Source organism: Cervus canadensis, chromosome 12 (assembly GCF_019320065.1).
Source record: "Cervus canadensis isolate Bull #8, Minnesota chromosome 12, ASM1932006v1, whole genome shotgun sequence".
Lineage (NCBI taxonomy): Eukaryota > Metazoa > Chordata > Mammalia > Artiodactyla > Cervidae > Cervus > Cervus canadensis.
The window spans coordinates 134,576-152,520 of NC_057397.1; the positions used below are offsets into that span (position 1 = coordinate 134,576).

Sequence of the window (17,945 nt, forward strand, 5' to 3'; positions counted from 1 at the left end):
TGAGAGTGGACCTATAAACCCAGTCTTTATAAGAAAGCACACAGAGGGACTTCCCTCTTCCATTGCAGGAAGGCGTGGGTTCAATCCCTGGTCAGGGAACTAAGCCATGAAAAGAAAAAGAGAGAGAGAGAGAGAGAGACAGACAGACAGACACAGGCCAAAAGACTGTGCGAAGAGGGAGGCAGAGACTAGAATGATGCAACCACAAGCCAAGGAATTTCAAAGATTGTTGGCGACCACCAGAAGCTAGAAGAGGTGAGTTAGGATTCCCCCCTAGAGTGTTCGGAGAGAGCACGTCCCTGCTGAGTCCTTGGAATGCATTTGAGGAGACAGAGAGAGAGAGAGAGAGCTAACAGAATATAAGAAGTCTGACTTTAACACAAGGAAGTTCCCAAAGATTTGAGAGTCCAAAGCAAGCATGAGAGTTTAGCTAAAAATACAGTGGATAATCAGAATAGGAGCATCTTAGAAATAACTGGAAAGCATTGTTTTTTAAAAAATCTCGGGCGGGGCCGGGGCGGGGGCGGGGCCGGGGCGGGGGCCGGGGTGGGGGCGGGCTGCGTGGGGGCGGCATGAGGGCCGGCGGCCCGGGGGGCTGAGGCGCCCGCCGCCTGCCGCGAGGCCGCGCGCGTCCTCCATGGAGGCTGGAGAGGAGCCGCTGCTGCTGGCCGAACTCAAGCCCGGGCGCCCCCACCAATTTGATTGGAAGTCTAGCTGTGAAACGTGGAGCGTTGCCTTCTCCCCGGATGGGTCCTGGTTCGCCTGGTCTCAAGGACACTGCATTGTGAAGCTGATCCCCTGGCCGCTGGAGGAGCAGTTCATCCCTAAAGGGTTCGAAGCCAAAAGCCGAAGCAGCAAAAATGAGACAAAAGGGCGAGGCAGCCCAAAGGAGAAGACACTGGACTGTGGGCAGATTGTCTGGGGCTTGGCCTTCAGCCCATGGCCTTCTCCACCCAGCAAGAAACTCTGGGCTCGCCACCATCCGCAGGTGCCAGACGTCTCTTGCCTGATCCTTGCTACTGGACTCAACGATGGGCAGATCAAGATTTGGGAGGTACAGACAGGGCTCCTGCTTTTGAATCTTTCCGGCCACCAGGATGTCGTGAGAGATCTGAGCTTCACACCCAGTGGCAGTTTGATATTGGTTTCTGCATCTCGGGATAAGACTCTTCGCATCTGGGACCTGAATAAACATGGTAAACAGATTCAGGTGTTATCGGGCCACCTGCAGTGGGTTTACTGCTGCTCCATCTCACCAGACTGCAGCATGCTATGTTCCGCGGCCGGAGAGAAATCGGTCTTTCTGTGGAGCATGCGTTCCTACACATTAATCCGGAAGCTAGAGGGCCACCAGAGCAGCGTGGTGTCTTGTGACTTCTCCCCCGACTCTGCCTTGCTCGTCACGGCTTCTTATGATACCAATGTGATCATGTGGGACCCCTACACCGGCGAGCGGCTGCGATCACTCCACCACACCCAGCTCAACCCCCCAATGGATGACAGCGATGTCCACATCAGCTCCCTGAGATCTGTGTGCTTCTCCCCCGAAGGCTTGTACCTCGCCACGGTGGCAGATGACAGGCTCCTCAGGATCTGGGCCCTGGAATTGAAGACTCCGATTGCGTTTGCTCCTATGACCAATGGTCTTTGCTGCACATTTTTTCCACATGGTGGAGTTATTGCCACAGGGACAAGGGATGGCCACGTCCAGTTCTGGACGGCTCCTCGGGTCCTGTCATCACTGAAGCACTTATGCCGGAAAGCCCTTCGAAGTTTCCTCACAACATACCAAGTGCTAGCACTGCCAATCCCCAAGAAAATGAAAGAGTTCCTCACGTACAGGACTTTCTAAGCCAGTCTCCGTAGTCTTACTTGTGTTCTTCGTAGCAGGATAAATCTTCCCGACAAAGGAGTAGGTGGAATAATGGGCCAAACATCTGGCCTTGGGTTGAAATACAATTTCTCTTTGGGAAGCTGTGAACAGAATGTAGCAAAGCCAGATTCCAGTGGGGCCGCCGGGGTCTCTTCCCCAGGACACACGAGTGTCAGTCATAGAAGAGGGACAGTGATGGAGCCTGACCTTTCCCTACGTACGCACAGCCGCGCTGGGCCCTCTGGTCATTTTGATTCCAAGTGCAGTTAAGGAGTTGTTTCACTGAGAGGAGCGCCTGGGCCTCACGCCTCTGTGGCAGCAGGGAAGTTCCCACTCCCTTGACTGGAGTGTGGCTTCTGCTAAGTGTCTTCACTGATCCAGATGCAGAAGAGGCCTTGGTGAAGTTCGGTCCTGCTGGTCAGAGCGGCTCTGGTGTGAGCAAGGGCTTTCCTTGCCCCCGCTCCCCTGTGGCCCGCAGGACAGGTGTCGTAGAGATGTCTGGTGGGAGGCATTCCTCAGCTCAAGTCCAGGTGACTCAAGAGGCCGTGCTCCTGATAGACACTAGACTTGGCTTTTTTTTTTTAAATAATGGTGTGCATGTGCCAGAGGCGACAAATTTGTATGTCAGGTTATACAGAACGTATTCCTCAAATGCATGACTGTTCCAGTGGCTACTGAGTTATCTGTCAGTTGTTTGCAGTTAGCATATTTATTTGTATTTCCTCAACAGATGTTAAGGTACAGCTGTGTGTTTTTCAGTGGTATCTAAAAACCATAGTACTCAATTCCAACAGTTGTGAAGATGTCTCTTCTTAATTGTGTGAAGAATTGGTGTTGTCATCATTTCAGCTGATTTTCTTCTGTACGAGATCTGACTTGACTGCTTCAACTCATTGGACTCATCAGCCAGTCTCAACTCTGCCCCTAAACACAACTAGCTCCTTAAAAGTATTGTTCTCCTTCAGCGGTGTAGAGTTATCTAATCAAGACACCTCATTCAAACAAAATCTGCCTTTGGAAAATTTAATATATTTTAAATTATTTTAAAAGAAATGCAACATCTTTGGCTTTCTTACTAGGTGCTTTGTGGAGGCCTGTATATTATGAAAAAACGTGTTGAAAAGGTAGAGGAGCCTCTCCTCTGCTGCCTTTGTTGCTGCAAGAAAAACATTTGTTTTCAAGATGAGAGGCTTTCATTGAAGGAAAAAAGGTATAAAGCTTTAAAAAAAAAAAAAAAACTCACTTTACAAAAAAGAAAGAAAAAATCACAAAGTAACTCGCCTGTATCCCTTACCTCTCCTGTGTCTTCAACCTCTCCCTCTGCACTGATGCGTCCCATCGGTGTTTTATTTATTTATTTATTTCGGCCGTACTGTCTTCGTTGCCGCACAGGCTTTTCTCTAGTTGCAGGGAGTGGGGGCTACTCTCTAGCTGCGGTGCGTGGGCTTCTCATGGCAATGCCTTCCCTTATTGCGGAGCACAGGCTCTAGGGCGTGAGGGTGTCTAGTTGCTGCTCCCCAGCTCTAGAACACAGGCTCAGCAGCTGTGGTCCACAGGCTTAGCTGCTCCGTGGCACGTGGGATCCGCCTGGATCAGGGATCGAACCCGTGTCTCCTGCATTGGCAGGCGGATGCTTTACCACAGGGCCACCAGGGAAGCCCTCCCCTCACCCCCATCAGTTTTTAATCAAACTCAAATGAAGAAGTTCTCACCTCACCCTCCAACCCCCTCGAGTTACTTACTGCCTTATAACAATCTTCTTTTGCCATTAACAGAAGGGAATTTAAGCAATGCCTACACTTGCCTCGCTTCCCTGATACCTCAGTTGGTAAAGAATCTGCCTGCCAGGCAGGAGACCCCGGGTTGATTCCTGGGTCGGGAAGATCCGCTGCAGAAGGGATAGGCTCCCCACTCCAATAATCTTGGTCTTCCCCTGTGGCTCAGCTGGTAAAGAATCCGCCTGCAATGTGGGAGACCTGGGTTCGATCCCTGGATTGGGAAGATCCCCTGGAAAAGGGAAAGGCTACCCACTCCAGTGTTCTAGCCTGGAGAATTCCATGGACTGTACAGTCCATGGGGTCACAAAGAGTCAGTTACAACTGAGCGACTTTCACTTCACTTCACACTTGCCTCATTTCTCAACCCACGGCCATGAGACTTCAGGGCCCATCAGTCCACACAAATAGATCTTGCTAACCTCCCCAAATGACATCCATGGAGCTAAATCTCATGTGAACGTTTAATCCATTTTTAAAAATTTCTCAGCAGCATCCCAATCTTTCGGCCATTTTCTCCTCAGAGAACACTCCTTCCATAATGTCAGTGATTCCTCACTAGGGTTTCCTCCTCACTCTAGCCACCTGCATTTATTTTCTGTTGTTTTTCAACAAATTACCACCAGTTTAGCAGCTTAAGCACCATTTATTTAATGACCTCCTGGTCTCTAGATCAGAATTCCAGACAAGTTTGCCTGGGCTCTCTGCTGAAGGTCTCACGAGGTCGAAGTCAAGGTCCTTGGGGGGTCTCTGGGAAGAATTTGCTTCCAAGCTCATTCAGGTGGTTGGCAGAACCCAGTTCCTTGAGGCTAGAGGACTGCAGTCCCCATTTCTTTGCCAACCATCTGCTGAGGGCCTCATTCTCTGCTCCTTAAGGCTGCCAATACTGCTTCTCACATGACCCCTCCCTCATCAAGGTTAGCAACAGCATGTGGAATCCGTCTCACACTTGGAATTTCACCAAATTGTTCTAACACCAGGAAATGCTGTTGGAAATGCATGAAGGAAGTGCTCCGCTTTCAAGGATGTCTTTGGTTAGGTTAGATCCATCAGGATAGCTCCGTGTTTTAAGACCAGTTGTGCCATATAATCACATGAGTGAAGTCATAGGATCTGGGGACCAGGGCATGGAACCTTGGGAACCATTGCTAAAAGTTCTGCCCACTATACCACCTCATTTTCAGTTCCCTTTGCTGGTTCAACCTTCTCCAACCAACCACCTTTACATGTTAGGAAACCTCAGACTTGGTCTTGGGTACACTTCTCTTCCCTCATAGCTCCCCTCATAGCTCAGTTGGTAAAGAATCTGCCTGCAATGCAGGAGACCTGGGTTCAATTCATGGGTTGGGAAGATCCCCTGGAGAAGAAAATGGCAACCCACTCCAGTATTCTTGCTGGAGAATCCCATGGACAGAGGAGCCTGGCGGGCTACAGTCTGTGGGGTCACAAAGAGTCGAACACAACTTAGCAACCCCACCACCACCACACTTCTCTTCTTACATATGCGACCTTTAAAGTCAGCCTTATCTGTTCTCATGCCTTTAATGGCCACTTACAGAGCAGTCTGTCCCAAATTCACATCATCAATCCCAGTTCTCAACTCCAAGACCACTATTTCAAGCTACCTATTTGACACTTTCACTGGGAGATCTCACAGACTTTTCCAATTCAATATGCCCCCAAATTAACAAGGCTTCCCTGATAGCTCAATTGGTAAAGAATTCGCCTACAAAAAAAAAAGAAGAAGAATTTGCCTACAATGCGGGAGACCTGGGTTCGATCCCTGGGTTGGGAAGATCTCCTGGAGCAGGGAAAGGCTACCCACTTCAGTATTCTGGCCTGGAGAATTCGTCCATGGGGTCACAAAGAGTCGGACACAACTGAGCAGCTTTCACTTTCACCAAATTGATAAAAGAACTTCTCCTGCCGCCTGACTGTCGACCATTGCTTCTAAAAGCACAGCCAGACCCCAGGGCACAAGCCAGAAACTCAAACCCAGTTGGGTCAGATCCCTTATCCACTCTTGCTCTGCTCTAAATATTCATTCCATCATCAAACTGTTAAACAATTAAATAGACATTTATCCAAAGGACACTACTTATCTGAGCAAGAACCCTCATAGAAGTGCCTGCACATCCTGTGTTGACCACTAGGTGGGGGGCTTGCTTATTTACACAGTTCAGGCCTCTGTGAAGAGAAGAAACATTACAATGGGTCCAATACAGCAAACACTGGACCTACCTGAATTAATTTCATCCTCATAACAAACTAAAAACGAAAATAATGGGAAGATGGCAGAGGAATAGGACGGGGAGGCCACTTCCTCCCCTACAAATTCATCAAAAGAACATTTGAACGCCGAGCAAATTCCACAGAACAACTTCTGATTGCTGGCAAAGGACATCAGGCACCCAGAAAGGCAGCCCATTATCTTCGAAAGGAGGTAGGACAAACTGGTCAACCACTTGTAAAAGAATGAAACTAGAACACTTTCTAACACCATACACAAAAAATAAACTCAAAATGGATTAAAGATCTAAATGTAAGACCAAAAACTATAAAACTCCTAGAGGAGAACATAGGCAAAACACTCTCCGACATAAATCACAGCAAGATCCTCTATGACCCACCTCCCAGAATATTGGAAATAAAAGCAAAAATAAACAAATGGGACCTAATGAAACTTAAAAGCTTTTGCACTGCAAAGGAAACTATAAGCAAGGTGAAAAGACAGCCCTCAGATTGGGAGAAAATAATAGCAAATGAAGAAACAGACAAAGGATTAATCTCAAAAATATACAAGCAACTCCTGAAACTCAATTCCAGAAAAATAAATGACCCAATCAAAAAATGGGCCAAAGAACTAAACAGACATTTCTCCAAAGAACACATACAGATGGCTAACAAACACATGAAAAGATGCTCAACATCACTCATTATCAGAGAAATGCAAATCAAAACCACAATGAGGTACCATTACACGCCAGTCAGGATGGCTGCTATCCAAAAGTCTACAAGCAATAAATGCTGGAGAGGGTGTGGAAAAAAGGGAACCCTCTTACACTGTTGGTGGGAATGCAAACTAGTACAGCCGCTATGGAAAACAGTGTGGAGATTTCTTAAAAAACTGGAAATAGAACTGCCATATGACCCAGCAATCCCACTTCTGGCCATACACACTGAGGAAACCAGATCTGAAAGAGACACGTGCACCCCAATGTTCATCGCAGCACTGTTTATAATAGCCAGGACATGGAAGCAACCTAGATGCCCATCAGCAGACGAATGGATAAGGAAGCTGTGGTACATATACACCATGGAATATTACTCAGCCATTAAAAAGAACTCATTTGAATCAGTTCTAATGAGATGGATGAAACTGGAGCCCATTATACAGAGTGAAGTAAGCCAGAAAGATAAAGACCATTACAGTATACTAACACATATATATGGAATTTAGAAAGATGGTAATGATAACCCTATATGCAAAACAGAAAAAGAGACACAGATGTACAGAATAGACTTTTGGACTCTGTGGGAGAAGGCGAGGGTGGGATGTTTCGAGAGAACAGCATCGAAACATGTATATTATCTATAGTGAAACAGATCACCAGCCCAGATTGGATGCATGAGACAAGTTCTCAGGCCTGGTGCACTGGGAAGACCCAGAGGAATCGGGTGGAGAGGGAGGTGGGAGGGGGGATTGGGATGGGTAACACATGTGACTCCATGGCTGATTCATGTCGATGTATAACAAAACCCACTTCAATATTGTAAAGTAATTAGCCTCCAACTAATAAAAATAAATGAAAAAAAAAAAAGGAGGTAGGACAAAATATAAAAGATAAAAAGAGAGACAAAAGAGGTAGGGACGGAGATCCGTCCTGGGAAGGGGGTCTTAAAAAAGAGAGAAGTTTCCAAACACCAGGAAACTCTCTCTCCAGCAGGTCTGTGGCAAGCCTTGGAATCTCAGAGGGCAAAATAACCAGGAGGAAAAATAAATAAATAATTAAAACCCACAGATTACGTGCCTAACAGCAACTCCCAGCGGAGCAGCAGCCCAGACGCTCGCATCTCCCACTAGCAAGGGGGGAGGGACAGGGAGGAGCAGGCTGCATTGCTTAGGGTAAGATCCAGGCCTGAATGCCCTGAGGGCAATCTGAGGGACCTAGCTTGAGATAGCAACCCAGAACTGTGGGATAGCTATCCCGCAAAAAGCCTTAACCTAAGACACCGCCAGGCCCACTCACAGAACAAAGGACTGAGCAGAGCTAGCCGGCTGTGGACCGGCCCATCCCCTGCTGGAGACAGGCAGGTGAGGGCAGCCAGAGCCGGATGGGGGCAATCGCAGCCCCAGAGAGGCATCCTCTACCAAACTGCAAGCAGGCTTCATTGCTAACCAAGACTTCTTGGGATTCTGGACGGTTGACATCCGCCGGAAGTGTCGCAGCCAGAGATCAGCTCCCCAGAAGAGACACACGGCACACCTGAGAAGGGGCGTCCGTTGTACACCCAGAAAACCGAGCGGCTGGGACACGGGAGGGGGTAAGCCGCAGACTCCAACTGGGGGCGACCCCGGCCGCCAAGCACCTGGTCACCTGAGCTGCCCAGACCTGGAACGGGTGCAAAACGCAGGCCCAGCCAAGTCTGCGCCTTTGTGGAGTACCCGAGAGCCTGAACCTGAGCGGCTTAGACCTGGGGAGTGCACGCAAACCAGGGCCCGCATCAGACAGTTCCCGGCAGAGCAACCTAGAGCCTGAGCAGTGCAGACTGAGAAAGCACCCATGCCGTGAGTGGGGGCAAATCCAGTGTGGCTGAATCACTGTGAGCACACGCCAGTGATATCTGTTCACAGTGTCCCCTCCTCCCCACAGCACGACTGAACAAGCGAGCCTTTAAAAAGTGACCGCCGCTGCCCCCCTTGTGTCAGGGCGGAAATTAGACACGGAAGAGGCCAGCAAACAGAAGCAGCTAAAATGAACAGAGGGAACCGCTTTGGAAGTGACAGGTGCAATAGAGTAAAACCCTGTAGCTAGCACCGACTACATAGGAAGGGGCCTATAAACCTTGAGAAGCACGAGCCAGACCAAGAACTATCTGAAAACGAACTGACCCCACACTGTCCAAAACAGCTCCAGAGAAAGTCCTAGATATTTAATATTATCACTTTTTAAATTAAAAAAATTTTTTTATTTTTAACTCCCCTATTACTCCTTTTAATTTTCATTTTTATAATCTACTACTACCTTACCAAAAAAAAACCTATTTTTTAAAGCAAACTTCATATATATATATTTTATAATTTTTGTGACTTTGTTGGTTTTTTTTTAATATTGTATTTTTGAGAATCTAACCTCTACTCTAGATTTTTAATCTTTGCTTTTGGGCATTTGCTATCAACTTTATACCTTTAAGAACCCAATCTTCAGTACCCATTTTTACTTGGGAGTGAGATCAATGGCCTGATTGCTCTCTCCCACTTTTGACTCTACTTTTTCTCCACCAGGTCGCCTCTATCTCCCCCTTCCCCTTTTCTTCTCTACCTAACTCTGTGAATCTCTTTGTGTGTTCCAGGCTGTGGAGAACACTTAGGGAACTGATTACTGGCTGGATCTGTCTCTTTCCTTTTGATTCCCCCCTGTATCCTCCTGGCCACTTCTGTCTCCTTCCTCACTCTCCTCTCCTCTGTGTAACTCCATGAACATCTCTGAGGGATCCAGACTGTGGAGAGCACATAGGGAATTGATTACCGGCTAGCTTGCTCTCTCCCCTTTTGATTCCCCCTCTTCTCCTCCTGGTCACCTCTATCTCCTTCCTCCCTCTTCTCTTCTCCATGTAACTCTGTGTACCTCTCTGGATGTCACTCGCTGTGGAGAAACTTTTCATCATTAACCTAGATGATTAGTCACCAGTGCTGTATAGATGGAGACGTCTTGAGGCTACTGTAAGAATAAGACTGAAAACCAGAGGCAGGAGGCTTAAGTCCAAATTCTGAGAACACCAGAGAACTCCTGACTCCAGGGAACATTAATCAATAGGAGCACATCAAACTCCTCCATACCTACACTGAAACCTAGCACCACCCAAGGGCTGACAAGTTCCAGAGCAAGACATACCACGCAAATTCTCCAGCAACACAGAACATAGCCCTGGGCTTCAATATACAGGCTGCTCAAAGTCACACCAAACCCACTGACATCTCAAAACTCACTACTGGACACTTCATTGCACTCCAGAGAGAAGAAATACAGCTCCACCCACCAGAACACCGACACAAGCTTCCCTAACCAGGAAACCTTGACAAGCCACCCGTCCAACCCCACCCACAGTGAGGAACCTCCACAATAAAGAGGAACCACAAACTGCCAGAATACGGAAAGGCCACCCAAACACAGCAATCTAAACAAGATGAAAAGGCAGAGAAATACTCAGCAGGCAAAGGAATAGGATAAATGCCCACCAAACCAAACCAAAGAGGAGGAGATAGGGAATCTACCTGATAAAGAATTCCAAATAAAGATAGTGAAAATGATCCAAAATCTTGAAAGCAAATTGGAATTACAGATAAACAGCCTGGAGACAAGGATCGAGAAGATGCAAGAAAGGTTTAACAAGGACCTAGAAGAAATAAAAAAGAGTCAATACATAATGAATAATGCAATAAATGAGATCAAAAACACTCTGGAGGGAACCAACAGTAGAATAATGGAGGCAGAAGATAGGATAAGTGAGGTAGAAGATAAGAATGGTAGAAATAAATGAAGCAGAGAGGAAAAAAGAATTACAAGAAATGAGGACAACCTCAGAGACCTCTGGGACAATGTTAAATACCCCAACATTCGAATCATAGGAGTCCTAGAAGAAGAAGAGAAAAAGAAAGACCATGAGAAAATACTTGAGGAGATAATAGTTGAAAACTTCCCTAAAATGGGGAAGGAAATAATCACCCAAGTCCAAGAAACCCAGAGAGTCCCAAACAGGATAAACTCAAGGTGAAACACCCCAAGATACATATTAATCAAATTAACAAAGATCAAACACAAAGAACAAATATTAAAAGCAGCAAGGGAAAAACAACAAATAACACACAAGGGGATTCCCATAAGGATAACAGCTGATCTTTCAATAGAAACTCTTCAGGCCAGAAGGGAACAGCAGGACATACTGAAAATGATGGAAGAAAATAACCTATAGCCCAGATTACTGTATCCAGCAAGGATCTTATTCAAATATGAAGGAGAAATCAAAAGCTTTACAGAGAAGCAAAAGCGGAGAGAATTCAGCACCACCAAACCAGCTCTCCAACAAATGCTAAAGGATCTTCTCTAGACAGGAAACACAGAAAGGGTGTATAAACTTGAACCCAAAACAATAAAGTAAATGGCAACAGAATCATACTTATCAATAATTACCTTAAATGTAAACGGGTTGAATGCCCCAACCAAAAGACAAAGACTGGCTGAATGGATACAAAAACAAGATCCCTATATATGCTGTCTACAAGAGACCCACCTCGAAACAAGGGACACATACAGACTGAAAGTGAAGGGCTGGAAAAAGATATTCCATGCAAATAGAGACCAAAAGAAAGCAGGAGTAGCAATATTCATATCAGATAAAATTGACTTTAAAACAAAGGCTGTGAAAAGAGACAAAAATGGACACTACATAATGATCAAAGGATCAATCCAAGAAGAAGATTTCACAATTATAAATATATATGCACCCAACATAGGAGCACCACAATATGTAAGACAAATGCTAACAAGTATGAAAGGGGAAATTAATAATAACATAATAATAGTGGGAGACTTTAATACCCCACTCACACCTATGGATAGATCAACTAAACAGAAAAGGAACAAGGAAACACAAACTTTAAATGATACAATAGACCAGTTAGACCTAACTGATATCTATAGGACATTTCACCCCAAAACAATGAATTTCACCTTTTTCTCAAGGGCACACAGAACCTTCTCCATGATAGATCACATCCTGGGCCATAAATCTAGGCTTTCTAAATTCAAAAAAATTGAAATCATTCCAAGCATCTTTCCTGACCACAAAGCAGTAAGATTAGATGTAAATTACAGGAGAAAAACTATTAAAAATTCCAACATATGAAGGCTGAACAACACGCTGCTGAATAACCAACAAATCATAGAAGAAATCAAAAACAAAATCAAAATATGCATAGAAATGAATGAAAATGAAAACACAACAACCCAAAACTTATGGGACACTATAAAAGCAGTGCTAAGGGGAAGGTTCATAGCAATACAGGCTTACCTCAAGAAACATGAAAAAACTCAAATAAATAACCTAACTCTACACCTAAAGCAACTAGAAAAGGAAGAAATGAAGAACCCCAGGGTTAGTAGAAGGAAAGAAATCTTAAAAAATTAGGGCAGAAATAAATGCAAAAGAAACAAAAGAGACCATAGCAAAAATCAACCAAGCCAAAAGCTAGTTCTTTGAGAAAATAAATAAAATTGACAAACCATTAGCCAGACTCATCAAGAAACAAAGGGAGAAAAATCAAATCAACAAAATTAGAAATGAAAATAGAGAGATCACAACAGACAACACAGAAACACAAAGGATCATAAGAGACTATTATCAGCAACTATATGCAAATAAAATGGACAACTTGGAAGAAATGGACAAATTCTTAGAAAAGTACAACTTTCCAAAACTGAACCAGGAAGAAATAGAAAATCTTAACAGACCCACCATAAGCAAGGAAATTGACACTGTAATCAGAAATCTTCCAACAAACAAAAGCCAAGTACACAGTACTACATAGCCGATTGTGTTAGTTGCATACCTAGGCTAACTTTGCTGGACTTACAAATAAATTGAACTTAAGAATGTACTCCCAGGAAACAAAAGCCCAGGACCAGATGGCTTCACAGCTGAATTCTACCAAAAATTTAGATAAGAGCTAACACCTATCTTACTCAAACTCTTCCAGAAAATTGCAGAAGAAGGTAAACTTCCAAACTCATTCTATGAGGCCACCATCACTCTAATTCCAAAACCAGACAAAGATGCCACAAAAAAAGAAAACTACAGGCCAATATCACTGATGAATATAGATGCAAAAATCCTTAACAAAATTCTAGCAAACAGAATCCAACAACATATTAAAAAGATCATACATCATGACCAAGTGGGCTTTATCCCAGGGATATAAGGATTCTTCAATATCTGCAAATCAATCAATATAATACACCACATTAACAAATTGAAAAATAAAAACCATATGATTATCTCAATAGATGTAGAGAAAGCCTTTGACAAAATTCAACATCCATTTATGATAAAAACCCTCCAGAAAGCAGGAATAGAAGGAACATACTTCAACATAATAAAAGCTATATATGACAAACCCACAGCAAACATTATCCTCAATGGTGAAAAATTGAAAACATTTCCCCTAAAGTCAGGAACAAGACAAGGGCGCCCACTCTCACCACTACTATTCAACATAGTTTTGGAAGTTTGGGCCACAGCAATCAGAGCAGAAAAAGAAATAAAAGGAATCCAGATTGGAAAAGAAGAAGTAAAACTCTCACTGTTTGCAGATAACATGATCCTCTACATAGAAAACCCTAAAGACTCCACCAGAAAATTACTAGAGCTAATCAATGAATATAGTAAAATTGCAGGATATAAAATCAACACACAGAAATCCCTTGCATTCCTATACACTAGCAATGAGGAAAGAGAAATTAAGGAAACAATTCCATTCACCATTGCAACGAAAAGAATAAAATACTTAGGACTATATCTACCTAAAGAAACAAAAGACCTATATATAGAAAACTATAAAACACTGGGGAAAGAAATCAAAGAGGACACAAATAGATGGAGAAATATACCGTGTTCATGGATCAGAAGAATCAATATAGTGAAAATGAATATAATATCCAACACAATCTATAGATTCAATGCAATCCCTATCAAGCTACCAATGGTATTTTTCAGAGAACTAGAACAAATAATTTCACAATTTGTATGGAAATACAAAAAAACCTCGAATAGCCAAAGCAATCTTGAGGAAGAAGAATGGAACTGGAGGAATCAACCTGCCTGACTTCAGTCTCTACTACAAAGCCACAGTCATCAAGACAGTATGGTACTGGCACAAAGACAGAAATATAGATCAATGGAACAAAACAGAAAGCCCAAAGATAAATCCATGCTCCTATGGACACCTTATCTTTGACAAAGGAGGCAAGAATATACAATGGAGAAAAGACAAGTGGCGCTGGGAAAACTGGTCAACCACTTGTAAAAGAATGAAACTAGAACACTTTCTAACACCATACACAAAAATAAACTCAAAATAGATTAAAGATCTAAACATAAGACTAGAAACTATAAAACTCCTAGAGGAAAACATAGGCAAAACACTCTCCAACATAAACCACAGCAGGACCCTCTATGACCCACCTCCCAGAATATTGGAAATAAAAGCAAAAATAAACAAATGGGACCTAATTAAAAGCTTCTGCACAACAAAGGAAACTATAAGCAAGGTGAAAAGACAGCCTTCAGAATGGGAGAAAATAATACCAAACAAAGCAACTGACAAAGAATTAATCTCAAAAATATACAAGCAACACCTGCAGCTCAGAAAAATAAATGATGCAATCAAAAAGCGGGCCAAAGAACTAAACAGACATTTCTCCAAAGAACACATACAGATGGCTAACAAACACATGAAAAGATGCTCAACGTCACTCATTATCAGAGAAATGCAAATCAAAACCACAATGAGGTACCATTTCACGCCAGTCAGAATGGCTGCTATCCAAAAGTCTACAAGCAATAAATGCTGGAGAGGGTGTGGAGAAAAGGGAACCCTCTTACACTGTTGGTGGGAATGCAAACTAGTACAGCCACTATGGAGAACAGCGTGGAGATTCCTTTAAAAACTGGAAATGGAACTGCCATATGACCCAGCAATCCCATTGCTGGGCATACACACCAAGGAAACCAGAATTGAAAGAGACATGTGTACCCCAATGTTCATTGCAGCACTGTTTATAATAGCCAGGACATGGAAGCAACCTAGATGTCCATCAGCAAATCAATGGATAAGAAAGCTGTGGTACATATACACAATGGAATATTACTCAGCCATTAAAAAAAAAAAACATTTGAATCAGTTCTAATGAGGTGGATGAAACTGGAGCCTATTATACAGAGTGAAGTAAACCAGAAAGAAAAACACCAATACAGTATACTAACACATATATATGGAATTTAGAAAGATGGTAACCATAACCCTGTATGCGAGACAGCAAAAGAGACAAAAATGTATAGAACAGTCTTCAGACTCTGTGGGAGAGGGTGAGGGCAGGATGATAAGGGAGAATGGCATTGAAACAAGTAAATTATCATATGTGAAATGAATCGCCAGTCCAGGATCAATGCATGAGACAGGGTGCTCGGAGCTTGTGCACTGGGATGACCCAGAGGGATGGGATGGGGAGGGAGGTGGGAGAGGGGTTCAGGATGGGGAACACATGTACACCATGCAGATTCATGTCAATGTAGGGCAAAGCCAATACAATATTGTAAAGTACAATAAATAAATAAAACTGAAAAAAAAGAAAGAAAGGAATGGGGAGAAAAGATCAATCATTTGCCATAGCACTTGCTGTGTTTCAGTTGTGGGAGAAATATAATTAAAATCTCCCAACCTAGAAAATCTGTCTACAAAGGTAGTAAAAAAAAAAAATAATATTATCATTGAATAAGCACTAAACCAGAATATGGTGCATGTCATCAGCAATCCACTAAGAGACTGCAAAGACAGAAAGAAAGAAAAAAAAACTCACCCTTTTATTTACATATAAAAGGGTGTCCTGCAGTTACAACCAATTGTGTGTGTATGCATGCTCAGTCATGTCTCTTTGTGACTCCATTGACTACAGCCCACCAGGCTCCAATGTCCATGGGATTTCCCAGGCAAGAATACAGGAGTGGGTTGCCATTTCCTCCTCCAGGGGATCTTCCCGACCCAGGGATCAAACCCAGGACTCTTGTATCTCCTGCACTGGCAGGTGGATTCTTTACCACTAGCGCCACCCGGGAAACCATGTAACCAGTTACATGGTACTTATTTTCAAGATTGTTCAGTCACTAAGTTATGTCCAACTCTTTGCAACCCCATGAACTGCATGCAGCACCCCAGCCTTCCCTATCCTCCACTGTCTCCTTGAGTTCGCTCAAACTCATCTCAACTGAGTCAGTGATGCTATCCAACTATCTCAACCTCTGTTGACCCCTTCTCCTCTTACCCTCAATCTTTTCTAGCATCAGGGTCTTTTCCAATGAGTTGGCTCTTTGCATCAGATTTTTTTTTTTTTTAAGCTTCAGCTTCAGCATCAGTCCTTCAGTGAATATTCAGGGTTGATTTCATTTAGGATGGACTAGCTGGATCTCCTTGCAGTCCAAGGGACTCTCAAGAGTCTTCTCCAACACCACAGTTCGAAAGCATCAATTCTTCAACACTCAGCCTTCTTTATGGTCCAACTCTCACATCTGCACATGACTACTGGAAGAAAACGATAACTTTGACTAGATGGACCTCTCTCAGCAAAGTGATGTCTCTGCTTATTAATGTACTATCTAGGTTTGTCATAACTTTCCTTCCAAGGAGTAAGCGTCGTTTCATTTCATGGCTGCAATCACCATCTGCAGTGATTTTGGAGCCCAAAAAACAGTCCTCCAATAAAAAGATTTGACCATTTATCACATGTAGTTTATCCTGACTTTACCAGGTCATGGTGTGACCACCTGTTAGTTAATTGACTTTGATCCAAAAGAAAAACAAACCTTTTACAACAGGGAATAAGTTTGTACCCTAGAGCAGGTACGCAGGGAATTTAGGTCCTGCCCTTCCACAGAAACTGGAAGGGATGATACCAGGCGTTTACATTTCAAAGAGCAGTTCTCAAGTGCCAAAGAAAGACATTCCTGGGACCTAAAGCTAAGTTTTCAAAACAATTTATATACATTTCCAAGACAGGAGAGAGTGCAGACTTTTTATTTTCTCCCAAGTTTTCTACAACATTCTATTGTTGTAGGGGAGGGAAATCTCTCTCCTGACTGTCAACTGGGAGAAATAAGCTTATTTTTAATTTGTATTAAATTCCCATCTGTAAAGGGGAGAAGGCAGTGGCACCCCACTCCAGTACTCTTGCCTGGAAAATCCCATGGATGGAGGAACCTGGTGGGCTGCAGCCCAGGGGGTTGCGAAGAGTCGGACATGACTGAGCGACTTCACTTTCCCTTTTCACTTTCATGCATTGGAGAAGGAAATGGCAACCCACCCTAGTATTCTTACCTGGAGAATCCCAGGGACAGCAGAGCCTGGTGGGCTGCCACCTATGGGGTCGCACAGAGTCAGCCACGACTGAAGTGACTTAGCAGCAGCAGCAGCATCTGTAAAGTGGAAGAGACCTTCTCTTCAGAGTTGATGTGATGATTAGAGAAAGGTGTCCAGCAAAGTGATGGACACAAGCTTATCTTCACCCTCTCCAGGTCACCCGAGTGCTTCCCCAGGACCTGATGACCAGATCAGGTCTCTGCCAGCTCATAAACCCCTTCACCCAGGTGCCCTCCTCCAGTGATTCCCCTCATCCCACCCACTTGCCCCTCATAGAAACTTCCTTAAGAATCTCCTACACCAAGACTTCCCTGGTGGCTCAGATGGTAAAGAATCTCCTACACCCTGTGTCCTCACCCTCTCGCCGGCACCCACACCTCAACCCACTGCAGTCTGTCCTTTGGTGAATGTATTCTGCATGCACCACCACGGAACACATACTTGATCATTCCGTCCTAGAACTCTCTTCTCCCCAGACACTGCCACACCATGATCTATGGGGTCTCCGTTTATGGGATCATTTCCACTCTGCTTCCTTAATGGGCTCTCATCCTCTGACAAACACTTAATGCTTGGTCTTAGGCAAGACTCGGGCCTCTGTATATTTCTTACATGAAATTGGAAATCACCCGGGATGACGGCAGAATTAGATACAGAGAGGTGAGGGAGGAGCTTCGAGGAGAGTAAAATAACAGGGAACAGGAAGACAACCCTAGAGGACGGAGGGAAGAAGCTGATTTCCTTTCCTTTTAAAGGCAGTGTAATGTATATATTAGATTGAATGATGTTACAATCTAATATCATGTTTTCAGTCATGTCTGACTCTGCGATCTTATGGACTATAGCCCACCAAGTTCCGCTGTCCATGGGATTCTTCAGGCAAGAATAC

The 17,945-nt window shown here is 44.0% G+C and overlaps 1 protein-coding gene across 1 annotated transcript; it reads left to right on the top strand.

Moving 5' to 3' along the window:
• Positions 1-513: 513 nt before the first annotated feature.
• LOC122451259 (WD repeat and SOCS box-containing protein 2) lies at positions 514-2,931 on the top strand. The gene has a single exon (XM_043483945.1). It carries the CDS (start codon positions 638-640, stop codon positions 1,850-1,852), a length of 1,215 nt encoding a protein of 404 aa, XP_043339880.1. The 5' UTR covers positions 514-637; the 3' UTR covers positions 1,853-2,931.
• Positions 2,932-17,945: the final 15,014 nt, after the last annotated feature.